The sequence below is a fragment of the Macaca fascicularis genome, chromosome 4, assembly GCF_037993035.2.
Source record: "Macaca fascicularis isolate 582-1 chromosome 4, T2T-MFA8v1.1".
NCBI lineage: Eukaryota > Metazoa > Chordata > Mammalia > Primates > Cercopithecidae > Macaca > Macaca fascicularis.
The window spans coordinates 67735724-67762518 of NC_088378.1; the positions used below are offsets into that span (position 1 = coordinate 67735724).

Genomic DNA, 26795 nt, shown 5'->3' on the forward strand with positions numbered 1-26795 from the left:
TGCTTGTAATCCCAGCACTTTGTGGGGCCAAGGCATGTGGACTGCTTGGGCCCAGGAGTTTGAGACCAGCCTGGGCAACATGGCGAAACACCATCTCTACAAAAAATACAAAAATTAGCTGGGCATGATGGTGCGTGCCTATAGTCCCAGCTACTGAAGAGGCAGAGGTAGGTGGATCACCTGAGCTCAGGGAGGTCAAGGCTGTGGTGAGCCGTGATGGCACCACTTGACTCCAACCTGGGCGACAAAATGAGACCTTGCCGCAAAAAAAAAAAAAAAAAAAAAAAAGTTTTCATACTACACCCAATCATTCATTCATTCAATGAATGCTTATCGAGTCTACTTATATGTGAAGCACTGTTCTAGGTGCCTTATCTTCATGGAATTTGTTGCTCTCAATCCCAGTGAAGCCACCACTATCTCTTGCCCATACTACAAGTAGCCTCCGAACTCACTGTCATGTAGTTCCTACTCTCCATTCTGCATCTAGAAAATTCTTCTGAAACACAAATATGACCACTGCTCTCACCTGCTCAAAACCCTTCAGTGGCATCCACTGCCCTCAAGAAGAAAGTGGCACTCCTGGCATGGCCTCCATGGCTCCTAAGACCACACCAGCCTCTCACCTGTCTGCTTTCTGGATTCTGGCTTCTTTCACTTCCTTGAGGCCCTCCCTCCACTCAGCATTTACATGTGCTGCTTCCTCTCTTACAACCCTAAATTCCTTTGCCAATTTAGTCCTACTGATGAATTCAGTCCCTTGTACCTTATCTTAAACCTCATCCTAGGGAGACCTTCCCTGACCCCAAACCTGGTCAGATCCCACAGCACTCTGGACTTGGTAATTATCAAGACTTCACTGAGTTGTTTTTTGTTTTTGTTTTTGTTTGTGTGTGTGTGTTTTAAAGTCTATCTCTTCCACCAGACTGTGAGCCAGGTAAGACAGGAGCATATGTGTCTTGCTCACTGGAATAAAATATCTGACCTGGGGCCTCAGCATAAGGAGAAGGAAAGCATTCTTACTGGGTCCACCTTGGGTGTTGGATACCCAGTGGGGAAATAGTGGGAGGAAGCCAAGGGCACTGCCTTTGAGAACAAAGTTGTCTTAGAGGGAAACACCAGTGAAAAGCCCTAAAACAGAACGGGATCATTATTACCGCTCTCCTTGGTCAAGTTAATCAATTAAGTCTTCTCCATTTAACAGGAACTTTGAGAAGTCAGCACTGGGACTGTCCCTAGAATAACAAGAAATGCTAGAAACACGGCCACCCTCTAACAAGAAAGGAAAGGCACAGCTGACATTTCCTCTCATTTCCTGTTAGCGTCTTAGCTCCTTGTTGACCTGGGACAGGGTATCCTGAAAGTATTATCCTAGCTAGGTCATAACTCCAAAAAGAGTTTAGAGAACGTCAAGAGAAGTTCTGGGCTGCCTCCGGAATCACAGGGGTATGTGATTTAGAATCCATGATTAGATTGTGTCCCCATTTCAGAAGTGAGTTCTGGTCCTGGTTCTGCCATTAAGGCAACAGAGTGACCTTGAGAAGGTCATTTAACCTCTCTAGACCTCATTTCCTCTTCCATAAAAGAGAACATTTAATTAGATGATATTCTAGGTTTCTTCTAAGTAAAATTCTAGCATTCTAAAGCTCTCACAATAACACAATCCATTTAAAGGAGTTGAGGCAAAGGATATTCTTTTTTCTTTCCTCTTTCACTCGAACTTCTGACTCAGTTTCTTTGTTTCTTCTCTTTCTGTGTAGCCACCACTGTTTTTCCTTACCCCTATCATAAGAGGCTTAGAAAATTCTTTGGCAGACAGGACAATTTTAGAAATGGCCCTTTCTGAGTGCTCCATTATTGTGCCACTGAGAATCTGGTGCTCTCTTTTTACTCTTTCATTATATATTCATGCTGGACTTTAAAGAGAAAAAGACAAATATTCATAAAATTTTAACTTTTTTATATTCTCTTCCATTAATTTCTGGTCTTTCACTGTGGACTTCCATACACATGGTATTTCATCCTGGGTTTCCCAGAAAACAGAATTTGAGTCAAAGACTTGCATGTAGGTGCTTTATTGGGCATGTGATGCCAGGAAGTAGGAGTTAGGGACAAGAGAAATGAACCTAGGGAGAAGAAAGAGCCAGCAGAAGGATGTGCTATTGAGTCAGCCACTGCTAAGGAAGACTGGTGTTCAATGGCAGAGGTAATTCTTTGGAGTTTATGAAAACATTTCATAACTATCGACCCAGGGGACAAACGAAGGAAAAATCTATTCAACTCTCATGCCCTGATGATATAATATGTTAATCCCCTACACTGCCGGTTTGCAAATGTGTAAGTGAACGCCAAAAGGATCCACATGGGATGCCCATGCTGCTATGTCAGAGAAGTCCCAGAGCAGGAAGCAAGAGACATATGCCACAGGTGCAAGGCAAGTAACTTTCAGAATGCACAAGCCCAAGCCAGTCAAAGTGTTATAGCAATCATGGGAGTAACACGTGGGGTCAAGAGGATTTGAAGAGGAACACAAGAGGTGTCCCACACACAGACCTGTCATCACTGTGGAGTCTGGTTTCTAAAGCACAGCACTGTTCATATTTTCAGCTGGATAATTTGTGTGAGCTGTCCTGTACATTGCAAGACATTTAGCACCATATCTGGCCTCTACCCACTAGATGCCATTAGTACCCCTTCTCCCAGCTGTGACAACCAAAAATGTCTCTCAATATTACCAAATGTCCTCTGGGGGCCAAGTCACCCCCTGATAAGAACCACTGGTATAGAGATATTGTATATTCTACTTTTGTCACTCATCCAGTGTCCCCTAATTACTCTCTACTTTACACCATATCAAATGCAGCTCTAAAGTAGACCACAGAGGGGTATATTTACGCCTTATGCCTATAACTTAATTTTTAGGCTTCACCATGATACATTTGCATTTCACTTGGTGATAATTCCTTAATAATAAGGAATGATGAGATTTTAAATATTCTACTTGATTTGAGAAAGCTATGAACAGACTAAATATAGGATTAAAAAGTTAAATTACATTCCAGGGCTTAGTTGCTTAAATTAGGAGGAGTTTAAACTTTTCTTAAAAATGATGGAAATCTAGATCTCGTACGCAGGCAGGAATTCTTAGCATTTTTTGAGACAAGGATCTTTTTGAGGAAAAAAAAAAAAACCAGCCTTTCCTAAATTGTGCACATATGATATATACACAATTTCACAGTCAACTTCAGGACCTACACATACCCACCTAAGCCCATCTAAGGAATCCCAAGTGTATGTTTTTTTTTGTTTTTTTTTGTTTTGTTTTTTTTTTTTTTTTGAGATGGAGTCTCGCTCTGTCGCCCAGGCTGGAGTGCAGTGGCCGGATCTCAGCTCACTGCAAGCTCCGCCTCCCGGGTTCACGCCATTCTCCTGCCTCAGCCTCCCGAGTAGCTGGGACTATAGGCGCCCGCCACCTCGCCCGGCTAGTTTTTTGTATTTTTTGATTGCTGGTGAACATTTGGGTTGTTCCCAGTTTTTAGCTATTATGAATAAATGCTATGAAGATTATTTTATGTGCCTTTGGCTCACATATATACACATTTGTGTTGAGAACATACCTAAGACAGAATTATTGCCTTATACATTTTCAAGAATACTTAATTGTATAAATTATTGCATATGTGTATGTTCAGCATTCATAGATATTGCCAATCAGCTTTCAATAGTGGTTATATGTATTTACACTTTCACCAGCTATGCATGAGAGTCCCAGTTGTTCCATATCCTCCTCAAACTTGGTATTGTCAGTCTTCTTCATTTTTGCCATTCTCATATGTGTTTACTGGGGTCTCACTATGATTTCAAATCTGATGTCCCTAATGAGTAATGAGATTGAAAAACTTTTCATGTTTATTGATAACTTGGATATTTTCTTTGATGAAGGGCCCGTTTACATTTTTGCCCATTTTTCTATTGAGCTGTTTTATTTTTATTGACAGAGGTTCCTTATACATTGTCAATATGAGTCTTTTATAGGGAAATGCATTACTAACATCATCTGGTACTCAGTGATTCGTTTTTTCATTCTTTTGAAAGATTTTTTCTTTTTTTATTTGTATAAATTCACGGGATATGAGTACAATTTAACAACATTGATACATTGCACTGTGGTGAAGTCAAGGCCTTCAGTGTATCCATCACTGGAATAATGCACATTGTATCCACCAAGCAACCTGAAAGATTTTTAAAAATCAACAAACATTCTTAATTTTATTATATTTAATTAACTTTTTCCATTATGGTTAGTGCTTTATGTATGTAGTTTAAGAAATATTGGTGTATTCAAGATCATAAATATATTCCCCTAGGTATTCCCTAGAAGCTCTATTGTTTTACCTGTCACATTTAGATCAACAATTCATGTAGAACTTTTTATGAATGACGTGAAGTAGAGAATCAACATACATTTTTTTCCATAAACATATTTATTGAAAAGACCATCCTTTCTCCACTGCTCTACCATGTCATCTTTGTCATTATAGACTGAATGTTTGTGTGTCCCCCAAATTCACATGTTGAAGCTCTAACCCCCAATATGATGGCAATTGGAGATGATGCCTTTGGAAGATAATTAGTGTTAAATGAGATCATGAGGATGGGGCCCTTGTCCAGTGGGATTAGTGCCCTTATGAGAAGAGACAGCAGAAAGCCTGTTCTCTCTCTCTCTCCCTTCACCACATGAGGACATAGTAATAAGGCAGTGATCTACACTCCAACGAGACAGCCTTCACCAGACATTGACCCTGCTGGTACTCTGATCTTGATTTCCAGTCTCCAGAACTGTGAGAAAATAATTTTGGTTGTTTAAGCTACCCAGTCTATGGTATTTTATGTCAGCCTGAGCTGACTAATATATTTATCATGAGTCAAGTATCAATTTAGATTTGTTTCTGGACTCTTGTTGTAATTGTTTACACACATATCCTTGCATCGTTGCCTACTATCATAATTATTCTGTCCTTACAATAAATCTTGATATCTAAGAGTATAAGTCTTCCAATTTTATTTTTTTCTTCAAGATTGAACTATTTTTGCTCCTGTGCATCTCCATATACATTTTAAAAACAACTTTTTAATTTCCACAAAATTTTATGCAGGATTTTTATCAGAATTAGATTTAAACATATAAAGCCAATTTGGGAGGAATCTTCCTCTTTACAATAGTTAGTCTCTAATCTATAAACATGGCATGTCCCTCTATTCATTTAGGTCTTCTTTAATTTCTCTCAGCAATGTTTATGATTCTCTGTGTAACAATCTTACACATATTTTGTGCGATTATTTTCCTAGGTATTTGATGTGTCTAATACTATTTTAAATTATATTTTAAGGTTCATTTTTGAAATTTTTATGGCTGGAATATAGAGATATAATTGATATGCAGATATTGACAGTGTTTAGAGACTTTGATAAATTGAGTCGTGAATTATAATAGTTAACCTGCAGATTGACTGTAGGGAGGTCTATACAAAATAGCATTTCTATCTTACAAATCTTGAGTTTCCTACTTCTTTTTATTTCCTTATTAAATAATTGTCTGTTAATACCAGTACAAAATTGAATATAAGTGGGAGATACTGGTCTTTCTTTTCTTTTTTCTTTTTTTTTTTTTTTTTTTTTCTGAGACAGAGTCTCGCTCTGTTGCCCAGGCTGGAGTACAATAGTGCAATCCCAGCTCACCACAACCTCCACTCACTGCAACCTCTGCCTCCTGGGTACCAGTAATTCTCCCACCTCATCCTCCCGAGTAGTTGGGATTACAGGAGCACACCACCACACCCTACTAATTTTTGTATTTTTAGTACAGACTGGGTTTTGCCCTGAAGGCTGGGCTGTTCTCGAACTTCTGTCATCAAGTGATCTGCCCGCCTCGGCCTCCTAAAGTACTAGTATTACAGGCAGGAACCACTGTGCCTGGTCAATAATGGTCATCTTAATCTCATTCTTGGTATCAAGAGGAAAGTTTTCAATACTTCACTATTAAGTATAATATTGGCTGTGGAGTGTTCTGTGGATACCTCTGGACAGATTAAGGAAGTTCCATTCTATTCCTCCTTTGCCAAAAGTTTTTTAAATCATTTATAGTGCTAAATTTTATCAAAATTGCTGCTGCAGCTATTACTTTATTCTGTTAACGGTTTTACCTTAACAGAGGTTTTACTTTGTTAATTATATTGACTGATTTTTAAAATTTAAACCAACCTTGCATTCCTAGAAAAAAAAATCTAAATAGTCATATGTATTAACATTTTGTATATATTATTGGCTTTGGTTTGCTATAATTTTGCTCAGTATTTTTGCATCAATGTTCAGGATGAACAGAAGTTTTCCTTTTTTTTTTTTTTTTTTGAGACAGAGTCTCGCTGTCACACAGGCTGGAGTGCAGTGTTGTAATCTTGGCTTACTATAACCTCTACCTCCCAGGTTCAAGCAATTCTCATGCCTCAGCCTCCCAAGTAGCTGGGACTACAGGCATGTGCCACCATGCCCAGCTTATTTTTGTATTTTTAGTAGAGACAGGATTTTGCCATGTTGCCCAGGCCAGTCTCAAACTCCTGAGTTCAGGTGATCCCCCCACCTTGGCCTCCCAAAGTGCTAGGATTACAGGTGTGAGCCACCACACCCAGCCAGAAGTTTTCAATTTTAATGTAATAAAATTACATTAAATTATTGTTTCCCCTACTTACAATGACCTTGGCATGTAATGTGATCAATGTTATGCTGAGATCATAAAATAAGTCTAAGTATTTATTTCTTTTTTTTTTTTTTTTTTTGAGACGGTGTCTCGCTCTGTCGCCCAGGCTGGAGTGCAGTGGCCGGCTCTCAGCTCACTGCAAGCTCCGCCTCCTGGGTTCACGCCATTCTCCTGCCTCAGCCTCCCGAGTAGCTGGGACTACAGGTGCCCGCCACCTCGCCCGGCTAGTTTTTTTTTGTATTTTTTTTTTTTTTTTTTTTTTTTAGTAGAGACGGGGTTTCACCGTGTTAGCCAGGATGGTCTCGATCTCCTGACCTCGTGATCCACCCGTCTCGGCCTCCCAAAGTGCTGGGATTACAGGCTTGAGCCACCGCGCCCGGCCTAAGTATTTATTTCTTCTCCTATTCTCTGAAAAAGTTTCTCCAACTTCTTTTTTGTTGTTGTTGTTTTGGTTTTGTTGTTGTTGTTGTTGTTTTTCTTAAATGTTTCATAGAATTTACCATTGAAGCCATCTAGGTCTGGAATATTCTTTGTAGAAAAGATTCAATTATTTTATTTCTTCAATAGATATAGGACTACTCAAGTTTTCTATTTCTTCTGTCTGTTTTGGTAAGTTAAACTAATGTGATGTCTCTGTCAAAGAAACTCTGGGAATTATTCTAGTAATCACTATGCATAACATCAAAATGATTAGTTCTAATAGCATATGAACCTTTTTATTTACTCACATTTCATATTTTCTAGCACTTGGTGTCTTAAAAAATGTTAAATCTTATTATTTCATTCACTATTTGTTCAAAGTAAAAAGTAACAATCATTAAAAGTTGTCCCAAGCAGCATAAATCTTTCATCAGACTTCTGGCTGCTATAACTATACATATACGCAGTTTGCTTTATATCTGTTCAATTAACAAGTACATATCAAAGCATATTAAAACATACCCCCTCAAATCATAAAATCAGGAGAGCAACTAACCATACAAGTCACAAAATAAGGATTTTATAAATATAGGGAAGTAACAGATCACCTAAGCTAACCACATCATTTTGCAGACAAGGAAACTAATGCTTAGAGAAACTACCTTATTCAAGATTACATGGCCAATAAATGGCAGAGCTGGCATTAGCAACCCAGGTCTCCTGGTTCTTGCTCTGGCAGTCTTCACCACATCATGCTACCACTCAAATTATACATTTCATCTGGCATTAAAAATGACAGAACACACTAAAATATGCCTTACACACTTTCAAGAACCCTTAACTATAAAGAGAACAATAAAGCAGGACCCACATCATAGTGGCTAACATTTTCAGGTTTCATTTTGGATCTTTTTTTATCACTTTGAATTTTAAATTACTATCTTCTAGCCTATATTAAGTTTCAGGCACCATTTCCCCTCAACTGTATAAATATAACAGTTATTGATTATCTGCCTATAGACTTTTTGCTACTCCACTTTAATTACCCTTGTAGTCCTACCATCCACCCTCCATATGCAACTAAAATTATATCATACATTCCAAAGTCAAACTAGAATGATGTTTTGATCATATGCCAACAGTACTATTAAGTTCTTGGTAGTCACGGATGATGACATATATCTGTATTTCTAGCACAATGTAAAGAACATTCAGTATATACTTAACTGACTGAAATACTGGCATAGTGTTTTGGATAATCCAGTGGTTAAGGATATAGGCTAAGGAGACATAATGTATAGGTTCAAATATCAGCTCTGCCACTCAGTATCTGTGTAACCTCAGGCAAGTTGCTCAACTTTTCTGGGCCTCAGTTTTCTCATCTGTAAAACAAGGTTAATAATAGCATCCACATAGAGTTGTGAAAATTAAATGACATAAATCTATTAGCACAACGCATAATACATGCTCAGAAACTATTAGCTATGATGAGATTATATCATTACATTATTAAGTACTCTTATTTCTGCCATTCATCATTAATTCCTCCTGTCCTTATCCTAAGTGATTGGGAAAACTGAGGGTTCAGTGAACTCTTTTTCTTTCTTTCTTTTTTTTTTTGAGAATTGCAACTGGTTCATAAATAGTAAGTCATCCCAATCCCATTAACTCTAGGTAATTTTATTTAATAATCATATTTTTAAAGTTGGACAAATAAAGTCCAAAGCAATTTTGATTAAATCCTGTTTTCTCAATGGCTATTTGGAACACATCATCATATGCAAGCCCCAAGAATATTGAATAACAGATAAAATAAATAATAACCATAATGCAAACCACATTCTCATTCCCATTTCCCTGCAAGTACAACTCCATGTCGGAATTATAAAAGCCAAAAAGTAACATGCTTATTAACTGTGGGTTACTCAGCTATATACAGAGGTTAGCAGATCACGTGACTGTTTCCATATTCTCCGTTAAGCTAATGGTTCCTTAGAGCCCAGTTCTTATAACCCCTTAGGAATTTCAAGATTTGCCTGAAAAAATATATCATATTTCCCTGACTATAATGGAACTCAAATTTGGAAACTAACTGAAAAGCAAACCATCCTGGAGGACAGGAAATGGTCATTGTTTTCAAAGAAAGACAAGACATTTCTGCACACAGGAAATCAAGCTGGTTTTAGGGGATTGATCTTATCTTGCTCCACACAAACCTGTGTGGGCCATGTGGACATGCTCTTCCTTTTACTTCAAATGTGCGAACATGGTAAGAAATAAGAATAAGGGCACTTTTCATTTGAGGTAAAAGACACTTCATTGAAGACTGCCACATAAATGCATAAAGAGAAGTATATTCCCTCTTTTTTTCACATTTCATTTCATTTTAAAGTATTCAGAGATTTACAGGGATTCTGGACTTGGAATAGGCAAGTTGTAAGCCTCTGGGAAAACCTGTCAAAAGATTCAGATCTAAAATGTGGTTTTCTAGGTATACAGTGTTTTCTGCAGGAGGAAAGCTCTCACTAGAAAAAGTTGCTTCATTTCATTTTTCCTCATGAACAAAAACAATCACACTGATAGTTTTATTAATTTAAAAAAAAATTCTTGGGAGCAAAATGTTGTCATGGAGCAAACCCGAAACTAGAGGGGAAAAAGTCCTGGTTTGAGTCTCAACTGGGCCAGGGTCTACCCTGGCTACTTTGACCAGAAGTTGACAAGGTGGGGAGACCCAAACCTGCCCTACCACTGCAGAAAACTGATGGCCAGTCAATGCAGCCAAGCGCTATTACACTTGTAAAGCAGTGAAGACCATTATAAGGCCTTTGACAAAGATGTGTATCCAAAATCCCTTTTTAGTGCTTTACCTCAATCATCAAACTTGGAGGGGACCAAATTTAATGCTCAATTAAAATCAGAGAAGGCCAAATATCTTAATGAAGACTCACTACAGCACAGTTCTTACAATCCATGCCTAAGCCCTTTACAGGCATGATCATCTTCGAATGAAGTCTCAAAGGGTTGAACCCATGCTAAAGTCTCTAACATGAGATGAATTACAGCCAAGTTACAGTTTAATTAACCTATCTTTCAAAATTCTCTCTGATATATTTTTTGCCACTTCAGATTATGTTCATGATGTGATTTTTTAAATTAGCAAAGGAGGTTTTTACATTTGTTCAAACTGAAAGAATAAAGACGTGTTTGCACAAAAAGAAAGTGTTGGTCAATACTTTTATTATTTTCTAATATTCTTATAACAGTTTTCTTCATGGCTTGCCTATATGGCAAAGCCTTATTCTGTTCATTTCCTAGAGTCTGCAAAAAAGTCTGTGATTATTATTTAAGGATCATGGTGATTCCCTTCACTGCATGGGGGCGGGGGATGGGGAAAGCAAAAGCAAAGCTATTATCCTGTGTTTATAACACATCTGTTACCATAGTAATGCCTGTGATGTCACAAACTATACCAAGGGCCAGAGGCTGTCTCTGTTGGGGGAAAGGCAGCACAGAGTTGGAAGATGAATGCACACATGTGCGGCCAGAGCAGGGTCAATGCTGTGGTAACCACCAAGACACGGGAGCTCCCCTTCTCCAGAGAAAAGGGAAGGTAGGGCCAGAAGAGCAATTCTCCAGGCCCAGAAGTAAGCTACACCCACAATTCTGTATGCAGCTGTGAGAAAGGAGAGTGGAAATCCAAGTGAATGCAGTATCACCGTGTTCCCAATAATGAGTATTCCACTGGGCCCACTGGCTGCCAAGACATGGATGGGATCCAGTGGTAAGCCTGCCCCAGCACATGAAACACATGCTTGGGAAACAGTGCCTGACTGGATGGAGCCCTCTGGTAACCCCAAAGAGAAGCATCTTGCCTCATGATGGCAAGAACTGTAAAATTTTACCCCTATGGGCCATCCACGTTTATAGAACCACAGATTCTCAGGGTTAGGGAAGAACTCATCGAGTATCCCCAAAAATGTGGACTTGAAAAAGTAACTTTTAGCAGGAAGAGAGTGTATGTCCTGTCATTGGGGTATCTGGAAGTAATATATTAATAGGCATTATTATTCTGATACAATCTAGGGAAATTTTGTAAGAATATGCTAAAAGGCAATTTACATTAAAAAGAATTTTGGATTAGGAGTCAGAAGACTTCAGTACCAGTCTTGGCTCAAGTACTTAGAAGCCATGTGACCTTGAAAAAGCCATTTAACCCTATTTGAATTCAGCTCTTTAAATTCAATATCTAACATGCTATTTCCCAGAGTTATATGAAGCCCAAATTAAATAAAATAATCAATGTGAATAAATTTCATAAAGTCTAAAAAATTTAATAAAATAAAAGGCATTATTAGCATTTTCACATAGCCAGTTTACAGTAATTTGAACACTAACACAGGAATCCAAAGCATACATGTGATCCTCATCTTCCCTATATGGAGAGGTGAACTTGCATGATACAGTCAACGCTAAATTATTCAAGGGCTGATTATCAAGGGGCCTTTTGCTCCTAGCCACTGTACCCTTTATTTGTTTCCCCACAGGAATGCCACATTAACCTACATAAAGCTAGAAAACTGACAGCATATCTCAACTCAATTACCTTGAATCACAACTCTGGTAAAAGTTTCAGCAATGGAAGAGTTAAAATGATTCACTAGATGGAAGTTCTGGATAATTTGTTGACTTTAGCCACGGATAATTAAGAGTGATGGAATCCTCATTTCACTATCAAGGAAGCTGTGGTCAAGGTCAAACAGGTTGGGACTAATCCAGACAAAACATTAGTATTTTCTCAGTGAAATGCTTATATATGTGCAATAAGATTTGAGTATCAGTCATTCATTCATTTATTCAACAAATATTGTGACAGAGCTCACCAAACACCCTGAAAACTCACCATTTTCCTGCCCTTGTACTTCCTTTCTTGAAATATTACATAGTGCACCTCAGCAAAGTCCACAGTCTGACTCTTTGAAACTCTAGTCACCTTCCTGCTATCAGGAGACTTTGGCTAATCTTACCCTAGCACAAGCAGCAAATTATGCCCTGGGCCAAACCCGGCCCACTGTCTTCTTTGTAAATAAAGCTTTATTGGAACACAGCCACACCCATTTCTTTCTATATTATCTATGGCTGCCTTTCTGCTACAACAGAAGAGCTCTGTAGTTGTGATAGAGACAGTATGGTCTAAAAAGTCTAAAATACTATCTGACCCTTTACAGAAAAGGTTTGCAGACCCCTGCCCTAGATAGTATGACTAAATCAAAATTCAACTTTCCTATAAGTTCCTGCTTGGTAACTAAGAGAATAAGCTCCTTAAAAGTAGAGAATCTTTTTGTATCTTTGTCTTGTCATATAGAACCCTTGAGTAGGACAGAATCAAAGTTGAGAGCAGAGACAGAAAATTAAACATGTCCTTCCCTACATTTTATTTTCAACAGATGAGCGCCTTGGAATTCCATGGAAGACAGCACAAAACCAATAAAACCACTGGTGTTCAGTTACTCTGGCTTCTAATTCCTCAGAGTTCCTACATCTAAGACTTTCAAGGCTCAATTTTTGGCCTCTGTCCCTTCACATATTTATTTCCTGATCTGATGTGGAATTAGAGTTAAATAGGAGCTGTGTGCTTGAATTCCACGTGGCTGGCTCACCAGGAAACTCCAGGGCAGGTTTTTTGGCATGCCAAACTTATGTTAGCCTCAGCTATGCTGATTTCTAAAGCTGTTTGCTTTGCTCAAATAAATCTTAGAGATCAATTTGCATTTGGATGTACACCTTCTTATGCACAATTTATTTGCATGATAACTCTAGGGCAGAAAAAAAGAAAAAAGGTCTGGTTTTGTGTGGCAGGCACTATGCTAAGGGCTTTACATACATTTTCTTTTTGAGATGGAGTTTCACTCTTCTTGCCCAGGCTGGAATGCAATGGTGCGATCTTGGCTCACCGCAGCCTCCGCCTCCCAGGTTCAAGCGATTCTCCTACCTCAGCCTCCCTAGTAGCTGGGATTACAGGCATGTGCCATCACACCAGGCTAATTTTGTATTTTTAGTAGAAACGGGGTTTCTCCATGTTGGTCAGGCTGGTCTCGAACTCCTGATCTCAGGTGATCCACCCACCTTGGCCTCCCAAAGTGCTGGGATTACAGGCATGAGCCACCACGCCCAGCCTTACATACATTTTCTTATCTCATCTCGACAACAACCACATGAGGTAGGGCTGGGATCCCCATTCTACAGATGAGAAAACTGAAGGGAAGAGAGCTTATATAACTTGTCCGCGTTCAAAGAGGTGGTATGTGACAAGGCCTAGATTTGAACCCAATCTGTCTAAATCTGAACCCCATGTAATTGTCACTTACTCATACTACCTTATTGATACCCTCATCATCATCTCCCCTCCCCTAAGCCACTGGGCATATATTCAAACATAAACTGTACATTTACAAAATCAGTTACCCTTTTTTTCCCACTTGGCCTATGTAAAATATGTCTTTGGTCCTTGGGAAATAAATATGGACCCCTCTATATCACAAAACAATCAACCAAAGAAGAATAGGGACATTAGTAAGGCAAACTTTATGTGATACACCAATTACATTAGCAATTAGTAGACAAATACAATTACAAGTGATTTTGACAGGTAAATGGATTTTAATGACATATCTAAGGCCTCAATATGAAAGGACATTTTTTTTTTTTTTGAGATGGAGTCTCACTCTGTCACCCAGGCTGGAGTGCAGTGGCATGATCTCAGCTCACTGCAGCCTCCACCTCCTGGGCTCAAGCAATTCTCCTACATCAGCCTCCCGAGTAGCTGGGATTACAAGTGCCCGCCAACACACCCGGTTAATTTTCACAGTTTTAGTAGAGACAGGGTTTCTCCACGTTGGCCAGGCTAGTCTTGAACTCCTGACCTCAGGTGATCCACTCGCCTTGGCCTCCCAAAGTGCTGGGATTACAGGCGTGAGCCACCATGCCAGGCTGAAGGGACATTTTTACTGCTAAAATGTAGCAGACCAAGCAAAAGAATGTAGCAGGAACCATGAAGGAAAATGAGAGTAACACTTAGAATACAGTGCAAGTATATCTATAACATAAGCCGAGGAACTTGTATCTACAAATTTCTTCACTGTTTATGGACACATAACCAAATACCTATCTTCCCTAATAAAAACACAAACATTAGCTTTAGTATGTTATAGTAAGTACTGCTGTTGAAACTCAGTTTTATCATTGTTCAATTCAACACACAGAAAAATAACCAGCATTACAACTAAACACTCTAGGATGATTCCAACATTTTATAGCGAGCCAGATACAATATTATTTAACTTCTCTGTGTGAAACATACCTATAGCCCAGCTTGCAATATCACATAACACTCAGCCCACTGCCATCTAGATCTAATACACTGCCATCTAATTTTCAGGAAATATAAAAGAATGAATTACATTCTCATACAAGTGAAAGATTTCCATTAAAAAAACAAAAGAAAAGAAAAAACTATCAGAGAGGTTTCCAGGAATTAGAACTCTGTGTGGAGAAGATACATAATCTTCAGGGGTGTCCAACATTTGAGCTTCCCTGGGCCACATTAGAAGAATAATTATCTTGTCTTGGGCCACACATAAAATACATTAACAATAACGATAGCTGAAGAGATTAAAAAATTGTTTTAGGGCCCGGCATGGTGGCTCACACCTGTAATCCCAGCACTTTGGGAGGCCGAGGCAGGTGGATCACCTGAGGTCAGGAGTTCAAGACCAGCCTGGCCAACATGGTGAAACCCCGTATCTACTAAAAATATAAAAATTAGCCAGGCACAGTGGTGAGTGGCTGTAATCCCAGCTACTTGAGAGGCTGAGGAAGGAGAATCACTTGAATTCTGGAGGCAGAGGTTGCAGTGAGCCAAGATAGCGCCACTGCACTCCAGTCTGGGCGAGAAGAGTGAAACTCCGTCTCGGAAAAAAAAAAAAAAAAATTAAATCTCAAAAAAAAACTTGTAATGTTTTAAGAAAGTTTACAAATTTGTGTTGGGCCACAGGTTGGACAAGCTTAATCTAGGTGGTTTCTCTAGTAGATTTCGAGGAAGGCATGTAGAAGAACAAGCCTGCCACATGCCCTTTTATAAAACTATCCCTCCCCTCAGGAGACCCCAGAGGAGAGGCGGCCCTCCTTATGCACCACCCAGTTCAACCGTGGTTACTTTTTCTTTTTGTTGAGACGGAGTTGTGCTCTTGTTGCCCAGGTTGGAGTGCAGTGGCGCGATCTCGACCCACGGCAACCTCTGCCTCCCAGGTTCAAGCGATCCTTCCGCCTCGGCCTCCGGAGTAGCTGGGATTACTAGCTAATCCCAAAATACTAATTTTTTGTATTTTTAGTAGAGACAGGGTTTCATCATGTTGGCCAGGCTGGTCTCAAACTCCTGACCTCAGGTGATCCGCCCACCTTGGCCTCACAAAGTGCAGGGATTACAGGCCAACCATGGTTACTTTTTTCTTACTAAACAGTCATTGTCTATATCTTATTTTTAAAAACCATTTTATGTTTTTTTCTCATTTTAAACAGATGACTTCAGAGAAGGAAAATAACATTGTTTTGTAGTCAGTGGTAGAAAAGGTTTATTGTCAGTTGAAAGTTTATAGCCTAAGTAGTAGTAGGTAAGGAAATTTTCCTAATATGACAATAATACTCTAAGTAATGCCTGTATCAACATTTCTTACCTATAAGGTCCCTAAGACAGCCTCTACCAAAGTTAACTTGAGCATTTAATAATTATTCATAAGATAGTTAAAACAACTTTCTATGAATTGTTATCACTGAAAACACCAGTAGTGACTTACCTGCTGGTGGCTTTATGAAAGGTGGTGGAATTAAAGGTACAATAATGGGCACATTGCCATGATCCTTTGACCCTGCAGGTGAGTCACTGAGTCCATTTCCAGTGGCAAGCCCTGAATAGCCTGTGCTTATATTGTATGGTGAAATAACACTGTCCTCGGGTAATTTTGGTTTTGGCAAAGAATTTTCTGCAAAAGAAAAAAATCATATTCAACATGACCAAAGAACATAATGCAGTAGACTTAAATTTTTCCTAATTTTCTCAAGTAAAATGGCCATGAACCAAAGAAATTTTTTCTTGCAAATCTTTAAACAATGTACTAGAACTCCAGTTCATCCAGGAACTTTTTAGTCTGGTTACCATAAATTTCCAACGGGTTCCTTTATAATTTGTTCCACTATGATAGCTAATATTCCAGTTGAATCATGGTGATAAATTTTAGCACTGTAAAATTCCATAGAAAATTGAGAAGTGGTGGCTGGGCGAGGTGGCTCACGCCTGTAATCCCAGTACTTTGGGAGGCCAAGGAGGATGGATCGCCTGAGGTCAGGAGTTCAAAATCAGCCTGGCCAACATGGTGAAACCCCGTCTCTACTAAAAATACAAAAAATTAGCCAGGCATGGTGATGTGTGCCTGTAGTCCCAGCTACTCGGGAGGCTAAGGTAAGAGAATCACTTGAATCTGGGAGGCAGAGGTTGCAGTGAGCTGAGATCATGCTACTGCACTCCAGACAGAGTGAGACTCCATCTCAAAAAACAAAAACAAAACAAAACAAAACTGAGAGGTGGCCAGGCACTATGGCTCAGGCCTGTAATCCCAGCACTTCAGGAGGCCAAGGCAGGCAAACCACTCAAGGCCAGGAGTTTGAAACCAGCCTGGCCAACATGGTAAGACCCCAGTCTCTACTAAAAATACAAAAATCAGCCAGGCATAGTGGCACACCCCTGTAATGCAAGCTACTTGGGAGGTTGAGGCACAAGAATCGCTTGAACCCAGGAGGCGGAGGTTGCAGAGAATTGAGATCGCGCCACTGCACTCCAGCTTAGGTGACAGAGCAAGATTCTGTCTCCAAAAAAAAAAAAAAAAGAAAGAAAGAAAAGAAAATTAAGAGGCAATTAACCTTTTTTTCCATGTACAACATGATATACAGCAAACATAGCTCTCTGGCTACCAGGGGAAAGCCTAAAACATGCCCTCCAGCATTGTAACTAGGTCCCACTGTATTATAAACTTGTATCATAATATAATCACATGAACCAATGAGAAAGAAGCAGGGAAGAAAAGTGATGCTTCACAAGGTATGGATAATACCCATTAAAAAATAACAAAAATAAAAATTTGTAAAACTTACAATGATATGAGCTTTGTACATCGTATCCTTGCATGTGAATCACTTAAAAAAAACAAATGAACAAAAACCTCAACCACGGTAAATAACTTTTTCCTTCTATAGCATATCCTGGCATGCTGTATGTTCCCCAGAAGCAAAGATTATTACCTAGGCCAAGTATTATATGAGCTATTAGTTTATAGAATACAAACTCATGACGTGCATTTTTCATTTACAGTGAAATTGATGATACTATCTCCGTAGCATGATGTGTACAATTTTATAGTAAGCTTAACATAAAATTTGTCATGTACACTCAATTCCACTTGCCTGCAGGACAGCTCAATTACATTTCCTTGCTTGGCATATATGAAGGGAAAGCTCTATCTTGAAGACTGAAAATAAAATGTTTGAACAGGTAGTTTATGCCAACAGATTTTGAATGCAATGCAAATATTGATCAAATTGCCAGTGATGATGTACAATTTGTTTTACTTAACCACATTTTATTAAAGTTCCTTAAATGGGTTGCTTCTTCACATACTTCTCTTCTTTGACAAGCAAGCTCTCATTCCTAATTTAGGTTCATAAATTCAGTATTCATACAGACTTCCCCCATGAGATATCTGGCACTGCTACCCACTGGTAGAATCGGTGTTAATTCAGCTCTGCCAAGGCTCTGTAATTTTCACTCTTTAGCTGGGCTTTGATTAAAAAATTCTTAAAGAGTAATATAGGCTCTAATCATCTACCACTCTCTTACTCCTCTTTTTACCCTATTCAAGTATGTGGGGGCAGGGAAAGAATGAAAACGTCAAGCAAAACAAAAATAGTACTACCATTTAGATTTCCCACTGAAAAAATAAAAAGGAAGGAGGATTACCAAACTAACAGTGAATCTCTCTAGCAGTCTGAAGATCTAAACCTAACGTTTCACTTAACAGAAGCCCCAGTCCCCAACAACTGATATCTATCAACGGCATCAGGAAACTCTAGTTAGCAAACACTGTCCCTTTCTTTAAATCTGTATGCAGGACCATGGCACTTAGGTCGCTAGTCCCTATCTAGTTCTCCCATAGCTGGGAGGAGATTAAGTTGTGTCTATTTTTGTTTTATGTTGTCTTTTATATTTCTGCAGAATTCTGCTTATGGGAAAGCACTATTGGGGATGTATGTTTAAATCAACCATTGGCATAATCAACAAAATGAGTCCCAAAGCAACTCAATTCTGGCAGGTTGAGATAGTTAATCCTTCTTTGCATGAACAAAAGGACATTAAATGTCATTACCTTTGAGAACAGAAATGTGCTGCCGGCTCTCCCCATCTGTAGGGTAGCTCCTGAATTCAATATCTTCACCATCTTTTAATTCAACCTTATCATAGCCATACCAGCCAAGGAGTTCATTCATGGTGTTTTCTGCAAAGTTCTGAAAGAGAAGCATAGGTAGTACTACTTATTTCTATAATCAATAACTACTTGAAAAGAATGCATAAATTGAATTCTGCTTGTCCTACCCCATTTATTTGCTGCCCTGCCTCACTTCCCCTAGTGTGGTGTTCATTTTTCAAATAATGTTCAAAAACGATAATGTTTTTAAATCTTAGGATGATGCGTTCAATTATGACAGGGCTTCAGATATTTGTAATTTAAAGATAATAAGATAATAAGGTACTACATTTGTTTTGCCTGTGAATAGGAAGTCATATTTTAGCTTATTAGTCTATAAAGTCTATATCTAACATCAATACAAAAATATTGAAAGGTGAATCACAAAAACAGCTAAGAAAAGATTTTGAAAATGAAAACAACCTTTTGTGGTTCAGATCAATTTAAATTAAAATTGCTTTCTGATTTAGGTGTTGTTTTCTTAACATAACTCTTATCGCAGATAAAGCCAAATTTCAACAAAGAAAAATTTCACAATTGTTAACAGTACCATACAGAAAGCTAGGTTACAATAGGTTACAAGGGTCTTTCTTTATTTTTTTCCTTCTGCAAGAGTTTTTTTCAAAAATCAGGCCAGGCACAGTGGCTCACGCCTGTAATCCCAGCACTTTGGAAGGCTGAGGTGGACAGATCACTTGAGATGAAGAGTTCAAGACCAGCCTGGGCAATATGGTGAAACCCCATGTCTACCAAAAAAATGCCCTGGTGGCACACACTTCTAATCCCAGCTACTCGGGAGGCTGAGGCAGGAGAATCGCTTGAACCTGGGAGGCAGAGGTTGCAGTGAGCTGAGATCACACCACTGCACTCTAGCCTGGGCAACAGAGCAAGGCTCCATCTCAAAATTTTTTTTTAAAAAATCAATGCATAAGTTGCTTTATAAACTTCATTAGTGACAGGTTCTTTCTCCATAAAATCAAAGGTCACTAAGATTGTCTTCTGACAAGTAACATAAAAGTACCAAATAACTTTAAAGTTACTAGCCAGCCCAGATTTGGGATACTGTAAGAAAACATTTTATAAACTATAAATCAATTCATAAATGTAAGATAATATCACTGTTGCTGTTGTTATGGATATCATACTTTGAAAATAATAAGTATAATTGGACAGATTTAATATCTTACATTAAAGTGACTATATCTTAGTACCTTATCAATTGCTATATCTGGAAACAAGATGTAAGACTCTGTGTGTTAATGACCTTAATGCTTGTGTGTGCCTTAAACATTCCTATCTGGCAGGGAACCATGAGCTTCCTAAGCTGAGCTAGAAAAACTATATATTCTAAACTTCTTTGTGTCTCAAAGAATCTTTTATTATCCTTCTGAGAAGCTGTCATTTCTGAATTACACTGCGATGTATAATTTATATACCTGAAACAAAGCACCAAGGCTAAGCCAGAGTGTGCACAGTCTCAACGTGTGAGTTCCATGTTTTCTTGAATTTCACGACTTTAAATTTCAGCAGGGGTTGCATAAAAAATAAAAGACATTACACTACTGACTCCACAAAAACAAACCTGGCATTTCAAACTACCCACAGAATGCTAGGTTTTTTGCTTTAGTACCCACTTAAGCTCTGAACTCCAACTGGGTCAATCTGTGATGGTACAGTGTATTAACCATTAAGAAAAACTAGCCAGATTGATTCAGTGTTACCATTCGCAAGGCCAACAGTCAGTCATATCAAGCTTTAGTGAGGCATTTATTCTCTCTGATGGCTGGTCATGTCCACATTAAATAGACATACTTTTCATGAATGCACAAAAATATGATCAATATGAATAATAAGTTCAGCAACTTTAGGAATATCACTGAGGAGGACTGGGTTGAACGCTGCCCCACTAAATCAAAAGAGATCTCTTTAATGAGGCGTCAGTCTCCCCAACACCTAATTTCTTTCACTGAGATGAGAGCCTGGCTTGAGAATGACAATCCCTAGGCACACAAATAGAGGTCCTCTATCAATGGTCTGGCAGCAGAAATCTCCAAGGATGAGGCTTATACTTTTCATCAAAAAACCAATTCCCAACAGCATTAAAAGCCAAATGCAAGCCATCCGATTGGTCGGTGTGCCATTTGCCCCAATCTCTAAGAAAACTGTGCCAAGACGAAATATCTTTTGCATATACCCTAGTGACTATATCCAGTTTTATAGACCGGTCATCTATGGGTGCCACTTTCTCCTGTTTCTGTCTAGCCTCTGAAGTCACACAAAGGCTGTGAATGCTTAATTCATGGAGCAACCCTCTAGCCAAGGATATAGATTTGTTTTAGTCTAGCTGCAAAGCCATTCAGCCTTTCAGAACCAGTTCCAGGGATGGGATCCAGAAGTTTTAGACATTTGGGTAAAAACTGAAACCTCAGCTGGAATATTAACACCAAATTCACATTATTTGAGCATCAAAACTGCATCAGTTTAGTTTATGGTTTGTGCTGAAAAGTCAGAGGCTTCATGGAACAATCAATATGAACTTGATCTATTCCATGATTTTCAAGTTACTATAAATGTCAGGGTAAATAAACTCTAAAACATTCCCTTTCTTGTCATGGAAAATAAAAATAAACACCTTAATGTTTTGATACACTGCTACAAAAGCAGAAAACAAAGGTTTATATAACTTCAAGCCATAAATCTCAAAGCTTTCACGAAAGGGGCAAGATGAAAGAGAAAATGATCACCAAAGTTTCTTGTAGTACGGTTACAAGAAATGACTATTACTTCTGTTGTATACACTATTGTATGAAGAAGTCAAAGGACTCCAAGGAATCAAAAATTTTTAATTTTAAATTTCAAGGTGAAGTTTGATGCTAGATGTCATAGTTCATTATGGTGCTAAACCAAAGTAAATAAAATATATTTTTAACATTATCCTCCAAGAAACATATTCTTTTTCCTTTTCCTTTTTTTTTTTTTTTTTTTTTAGACAGGGTCTCACTCTGTGGGCCAAACTGGAGTGCAGTGGCACAATCCTGGTTCACTGCAACCTCCACCTCCTGGGCTCAAGTGCCTCAGCCTCCCAAGTAGGTGGGAGTACAGGCGCGAGCCACCATGCCCAGCTAATTTTTCTATTTTTGTAGAGACAGGGTTCACCATGTTGGCCAGGCTGGTCTCAAACTCCTGACCTCAAGTGATCCACCTGCTTCAGCCTCCCAAAGTGCTGGGATTACAGGTGTGAGCTACTGTGCCTGAAGAAACATAATATATTCTGAGACATGAATTTAATGTTTATGACCTATAAAGATTTTCAAGTCTTTCTAGCAGAGAATTACAACAGTTACTTTTCAGCATTTTTTTGTATTATTATCCCTTAAAAAGGAATTTCCTATTTAAAAAGTTATTCACTTCCTAAGTTTCTTTTATATATACATATATATATGAAAAATAATAAAGGTAATAGTAGTTAAAATGCAGAGAGATTTTTGAGATAAGGATGTTCAGTAATAAAACAAGCCACTGAACTAAGGCAGGTTATGAAATCTGCCTCCCCCAAAATCTTTACCCAGCATTTCTCCTGGAGACCTAGGGCAGGAAATGAAGTAGAGTCTCTTTTGTTAAGAGTCCCTCCCAGTTTTAGGATTCTGTAAAATCAAAGAACTTCTACTTATACAAGAAATAAAAGAAAAAAATACCTTTTGCAAAGAAATTTCATAATTACAGTGATCATACCTCATGAATTTTACTGAGTCACTATTTCAAATATTTTATCATTGCTCCCATAAATCATCAAAATGTGCCAGAGATTTCAGTATTTTGGCATTTGAACTACATTTTGCAGACTGCTTCTTGACCTTGGAAGTGACACAAAAATAATCTCTCAAACCATGTGGTCCAATTTGGATTTGGAAAATAGGTCACTGTAATTATAATAATGTCTAATAGTCTTATAGCACTTTACAGTGTTTCTATATCTTTTAATTCTCCTGATCTTTTCAATAACCCTACGTGTTAGGTATTTGATTTCCACAATAAACTTTTGGTGAACCTATATGACATCCTCTTTTTACGACAGAAAATTAGAGCATCAAAAAGGTAAAAGACAGGCATGAGAGATCTAGTAAAGTCAAAACTAAAATACGTATTTTCTAATTCTTAAGCCAGATCTCTTTCTACTATAAATTCTGTACTTCCCAATGTGTCCATAATTCCAAAGAAGCTACCTCCCGGACCAATCGAAGAGCTGCAAAGATGTCACGCAAGAGGATGTCAATATCATATATAAAGAGATTTCTAAATAGGGCATATCTACTTACGTTGAGACTTTGCTTGCTTTTGGATGTGATCATTGACCTCTACTTTCCTTAACAGGAGTGCTCAAGATTCACAATTAAAATGGAATCTCCTCATTTTACAATGTTTTGATACTACATCTAACTCTAACTGCTTTGTACTTCTAATACCTAATTTCTCTGCCTCTTTCCTTCCCTCTCCAACTCTCCTCTCTCACCTCCAGGGGTTCATAAGGAAAAAAGACAATCCTAACATTTAGTCTGAAAGCATGATCTCTTCTGATAATTAAAATAAAAACAAAAACAAAAAGGTCACAGAAAGACAGGTGGAAAGGAAATTTTACTATTTCTTTACTCCTCCTGAGTTCTTCCTAGACCAGCAAAATCATTTTTGTTGGATCTTAACTGCCAGGATATTCATCAAACACCTTCCTTATTCAACTGGAAGTACTGTACAAATGTCAAAGTTCAACCTACGTGATTTTTTTTCCTTTCTGAGAAGCTGTGAATGACACTACGTGATTTTTTATTGAACATTTTACCAGGTAAATAATAAAGAGCTGATTTCAAAACACTTTGAAAATAGCAGTAATTACAAATTCTCAAAATACCTCTGAAACACAAGTACTTCAAAATCTTCAAAAAGAACTGGTGATTTTATTTATTTTGAAAACAACAAATAGATTTTAAAACATAGATACTGATTTTTTCATACCAGGCCTTGCAAAACTGAATGTCAATGTGCTTTCAAATTTGTATTCTACCCAAGACAGCAGGAAGTATTCAAAGAGGCCCCAGTCACTCACCCAATGAGGGGCAAGTCATGCCCTTCCCCTCTCCATAAACATCATTCCCATTTTCACTGCAAGTCCCAGTTCTAGTAAAACATGTCATCTATTTCAAATACAATGTAAGTTACCTGAGGGCAGGAACCCTTAATTTCATTTTATGCCTCACCTAACATAATGCTTAGCACTTAATCCAGTCACAAATATTTATTTAAATGCATAGTTACAGAGAAATGATCAAATAAAATTCAGGAAAACCTGATTTTAAAAATAAGTATGTAAAAGCTTAAAAATTATAATATGTAGTATTAGTAAGCACTCTCATGCTATTGGGAATTTAAATTGCTACAACTGTAAGAAAGAGTAATTTGACTCTATGCATTAAAAGCCTTAAAATTGTACATACCCTTTGACTTAGCAATTTTACTTCTAGGGACTGTTGAAACTATCCTAGGAAAATAGCTATGGGAATATGCATGTTTCAGGAATGTTTATCTCAGTGTTGTTTTCTTAGAAACAAACTAAATGCCAAACAATAGGAATTCTAGTTAAATAAATTATAGTTTGGGCATATAATGGAATACTATTTTGCCACTAAAATAAATACTGTAGATAAATTTTTATTGCCACGAAAAGCTATTAACAGTATATTAAGTTTTAAAAGGAAGGTTAGTACAGTATGAGTTTTTTTAATAAAAACTATATATCATATATAGAGAAAGGACATAAAAAGACATAAATCAAAATGTTGACAGTAATTGTATCTGGGTGGGAAAATTACAGGCTTTGTTTTTCTTTTTGCTTATTTCTATTGCCTACTCTACTATTTTTGTCATGTCCATGTATTATTTTCATAAAAATAAAAAACTAGTTTTAATTAAAAATTAACACATAGTCTCAGTCACAGACAACTACATCAGCTATAGTCACAGTCCTAATGACAACAAAAAGGATTTGTCGGTTACATTACTTAACTTCAAAACATTCTGACACCCATTATCCAAGAAAGTGGAGCACATGAGAAACGCTTTCAAAGGAAAAAGAAACTCCCAATTCCAAACAATTGCGAAAGCATGGGGCAAAAAATGCTACTATCTCTGCTAGTTAAGGTTATGAATAGTGGAATGATGGTTATTTCTGGAAAACAGTTTATCTCCCTTTCCATCTCCATATGCTCTGACTTACTTCTGGGGTAGATATCTATTAAGCATCATTGGACTCATTAATAGAGATAAAGAAAGGGAATCTGCAGAAGACAGGCAGAAGCCTTGTTCAAGTTCCAGAGTGAAGCAGGAATTGAATCTGATTAGAAGTCAGTTTCTAGCTCTATTCTCAGGCCTGGCCCAGGGCTGAGTCTGAGCTGTCTTTCTTAACACAGACCCAGTGGATCAGTTCTATTTTATGGTTTTGCCAAGAAAAAGGTCATGACATAAAATTTAAATAGTGCAAAAGAAATATTTGAAGAGCCCTTTGCAGATTACAAAGTACTTCCTCATTTATGATCCCACTGGATCCAATGGTATAGTTAGGACGAGCCGCTCCCCACAGATGACCCACTAGAGGGTCATCAATGTGCATGAAATAGTAAGGGTGGCCAGATTCCCACTCTCAGTGCAGACTTTACATACTGAACCCTGCTGTTTTTACCTGAACTACAGCTCTCAAGCTTGAAATTCTTTGAAGATGGTTCCTATGCTCCATTTTGGTTCATTCTGCAGAATTGTTCTTTGCCACAACACAATGATTTTAATGCAGAGGACACATCATTAACACTAATACCCAGCTCTGGCCTGGAACATGCTGGAAAAGAAAGTCTTACTCTCTTATTGATATATCCTAAATTGGATGGCTATATAATTGGCATATGAAACCAAAATCATGTGGTTCTGCATATAAAATGTACAGTGTTTTACTGTCTCGTCGTGACACAGAGCAGACAATCATGTCCCCACATTTTAATCTGCTGCCAGGACATCAAATGTCCTAAAAGGGTCAAACAAATGCTGTGAAATTGTGAATACCAGCCCCCAGGCTAACACTGTGGCAGGCATGGCAGGTGTACAGCTGTGTGCAGCTGTGTCCTTTCACAGCTGCAGAACTGCCTTTAAAAATCACCAAGACTTGTTACATTGTTTTCCTGTCTGTGCCAAAGTCACTAGCCTTAATGCAGCACAGAGTTCCACAGGCCTTTGGTTATATAAGAGATATTAACACCCATTGGTCTACAGATCCTAAAATATACATTCAGCAAATCTCACTTACCACATGCTTTCATGTCTGTTTACATGCTTCAATGGGCACTATCAAAAACAAAGTCTTCTGTGTTTTTTTCCTTCCTCTTCTAATTTGTAATATCCCCTCTCCTTTAGGAACATATTCAATAATCTTATCAGCTTGATAGTACAAGTGTGGCTAAATTCACATTCCGCAAGAGGAAGTTTTAGACTTTAAGGATTTTGATGATATACCTTCTACTACTTCTAATAATTTTGTTAAGTATGAAGACTCAGTAAATAAAAGAGAATTTTGTATAAGATATAAAAAGTTTGGTTACCCTAACAAGAGACCTTTTCCTAGAACTCTCCCTTTTAGAGAGCCACTGTGCTCGCTAATATTTGCCCTTTTTTGAGGCCCTGTTTTTTACTTTCCTTTAAAAATTCTGTTACCTCTTGGTTTCTGTAAGTCTGTCTTTCACACAAGGAGAGTAGGGCTTGGCTTCTCAGAGCAGTGCTTGGCAAGCACAGAGGCAGGAAACGCAGAAGGGAATGAGTCTGTCAGACTCATTTTCTTCTAGTTCAAATGTTTATTTCAGATTCAAGAGGAAGTGGAGTGGTTCCTTTCCATTTCCTCGTCTCTGGAACCTGCGAGTTGTATAAGTAAGTTTAGAGAATGATGCTCTACTGTACATCACACCAGTTCATGGATGGAGAAAGAGACTCTTCCCAGAAAACCCCTGGTTTGAACAGACCATAAT

At 38.1% G+C, this 26795-nt stretch overlaps 1 protein-coding gene across 4 annotated transcripts in view; it reads right to left on the reverse strand.

Moving 5' to 3' along the window:
• SOBP (sine oculis binding protein homolog) overlaps positions 1 to 26795 on the reverse strand; it is a 173972-nt gene that overhangs the window by 141945 nt on the left and 5232 nt on the right. For 3 of the 4 annotated variants that reach the window (XM_065543645.2, XM_065543644.2, XM_074037379.1), the window contains exons 2-3: positions 18643 to 18781; positions 16024 to 16209 (exon numbers count right to left, since the gene is read on the reverse strand). In XM_065543645.2, the coding sequence (XP_065399717.1) occupies positions 16024 to 16209; positions 18643 to 18781 (325 nt within the window). Of the gene's footprint in view, positions 1 to 16023; positions 16210 to 18642; positions 18782 to 26795 lie in introns of those variants that run through there. The other variant, XM_074037380.1, reaches the window with a different exon arrangement.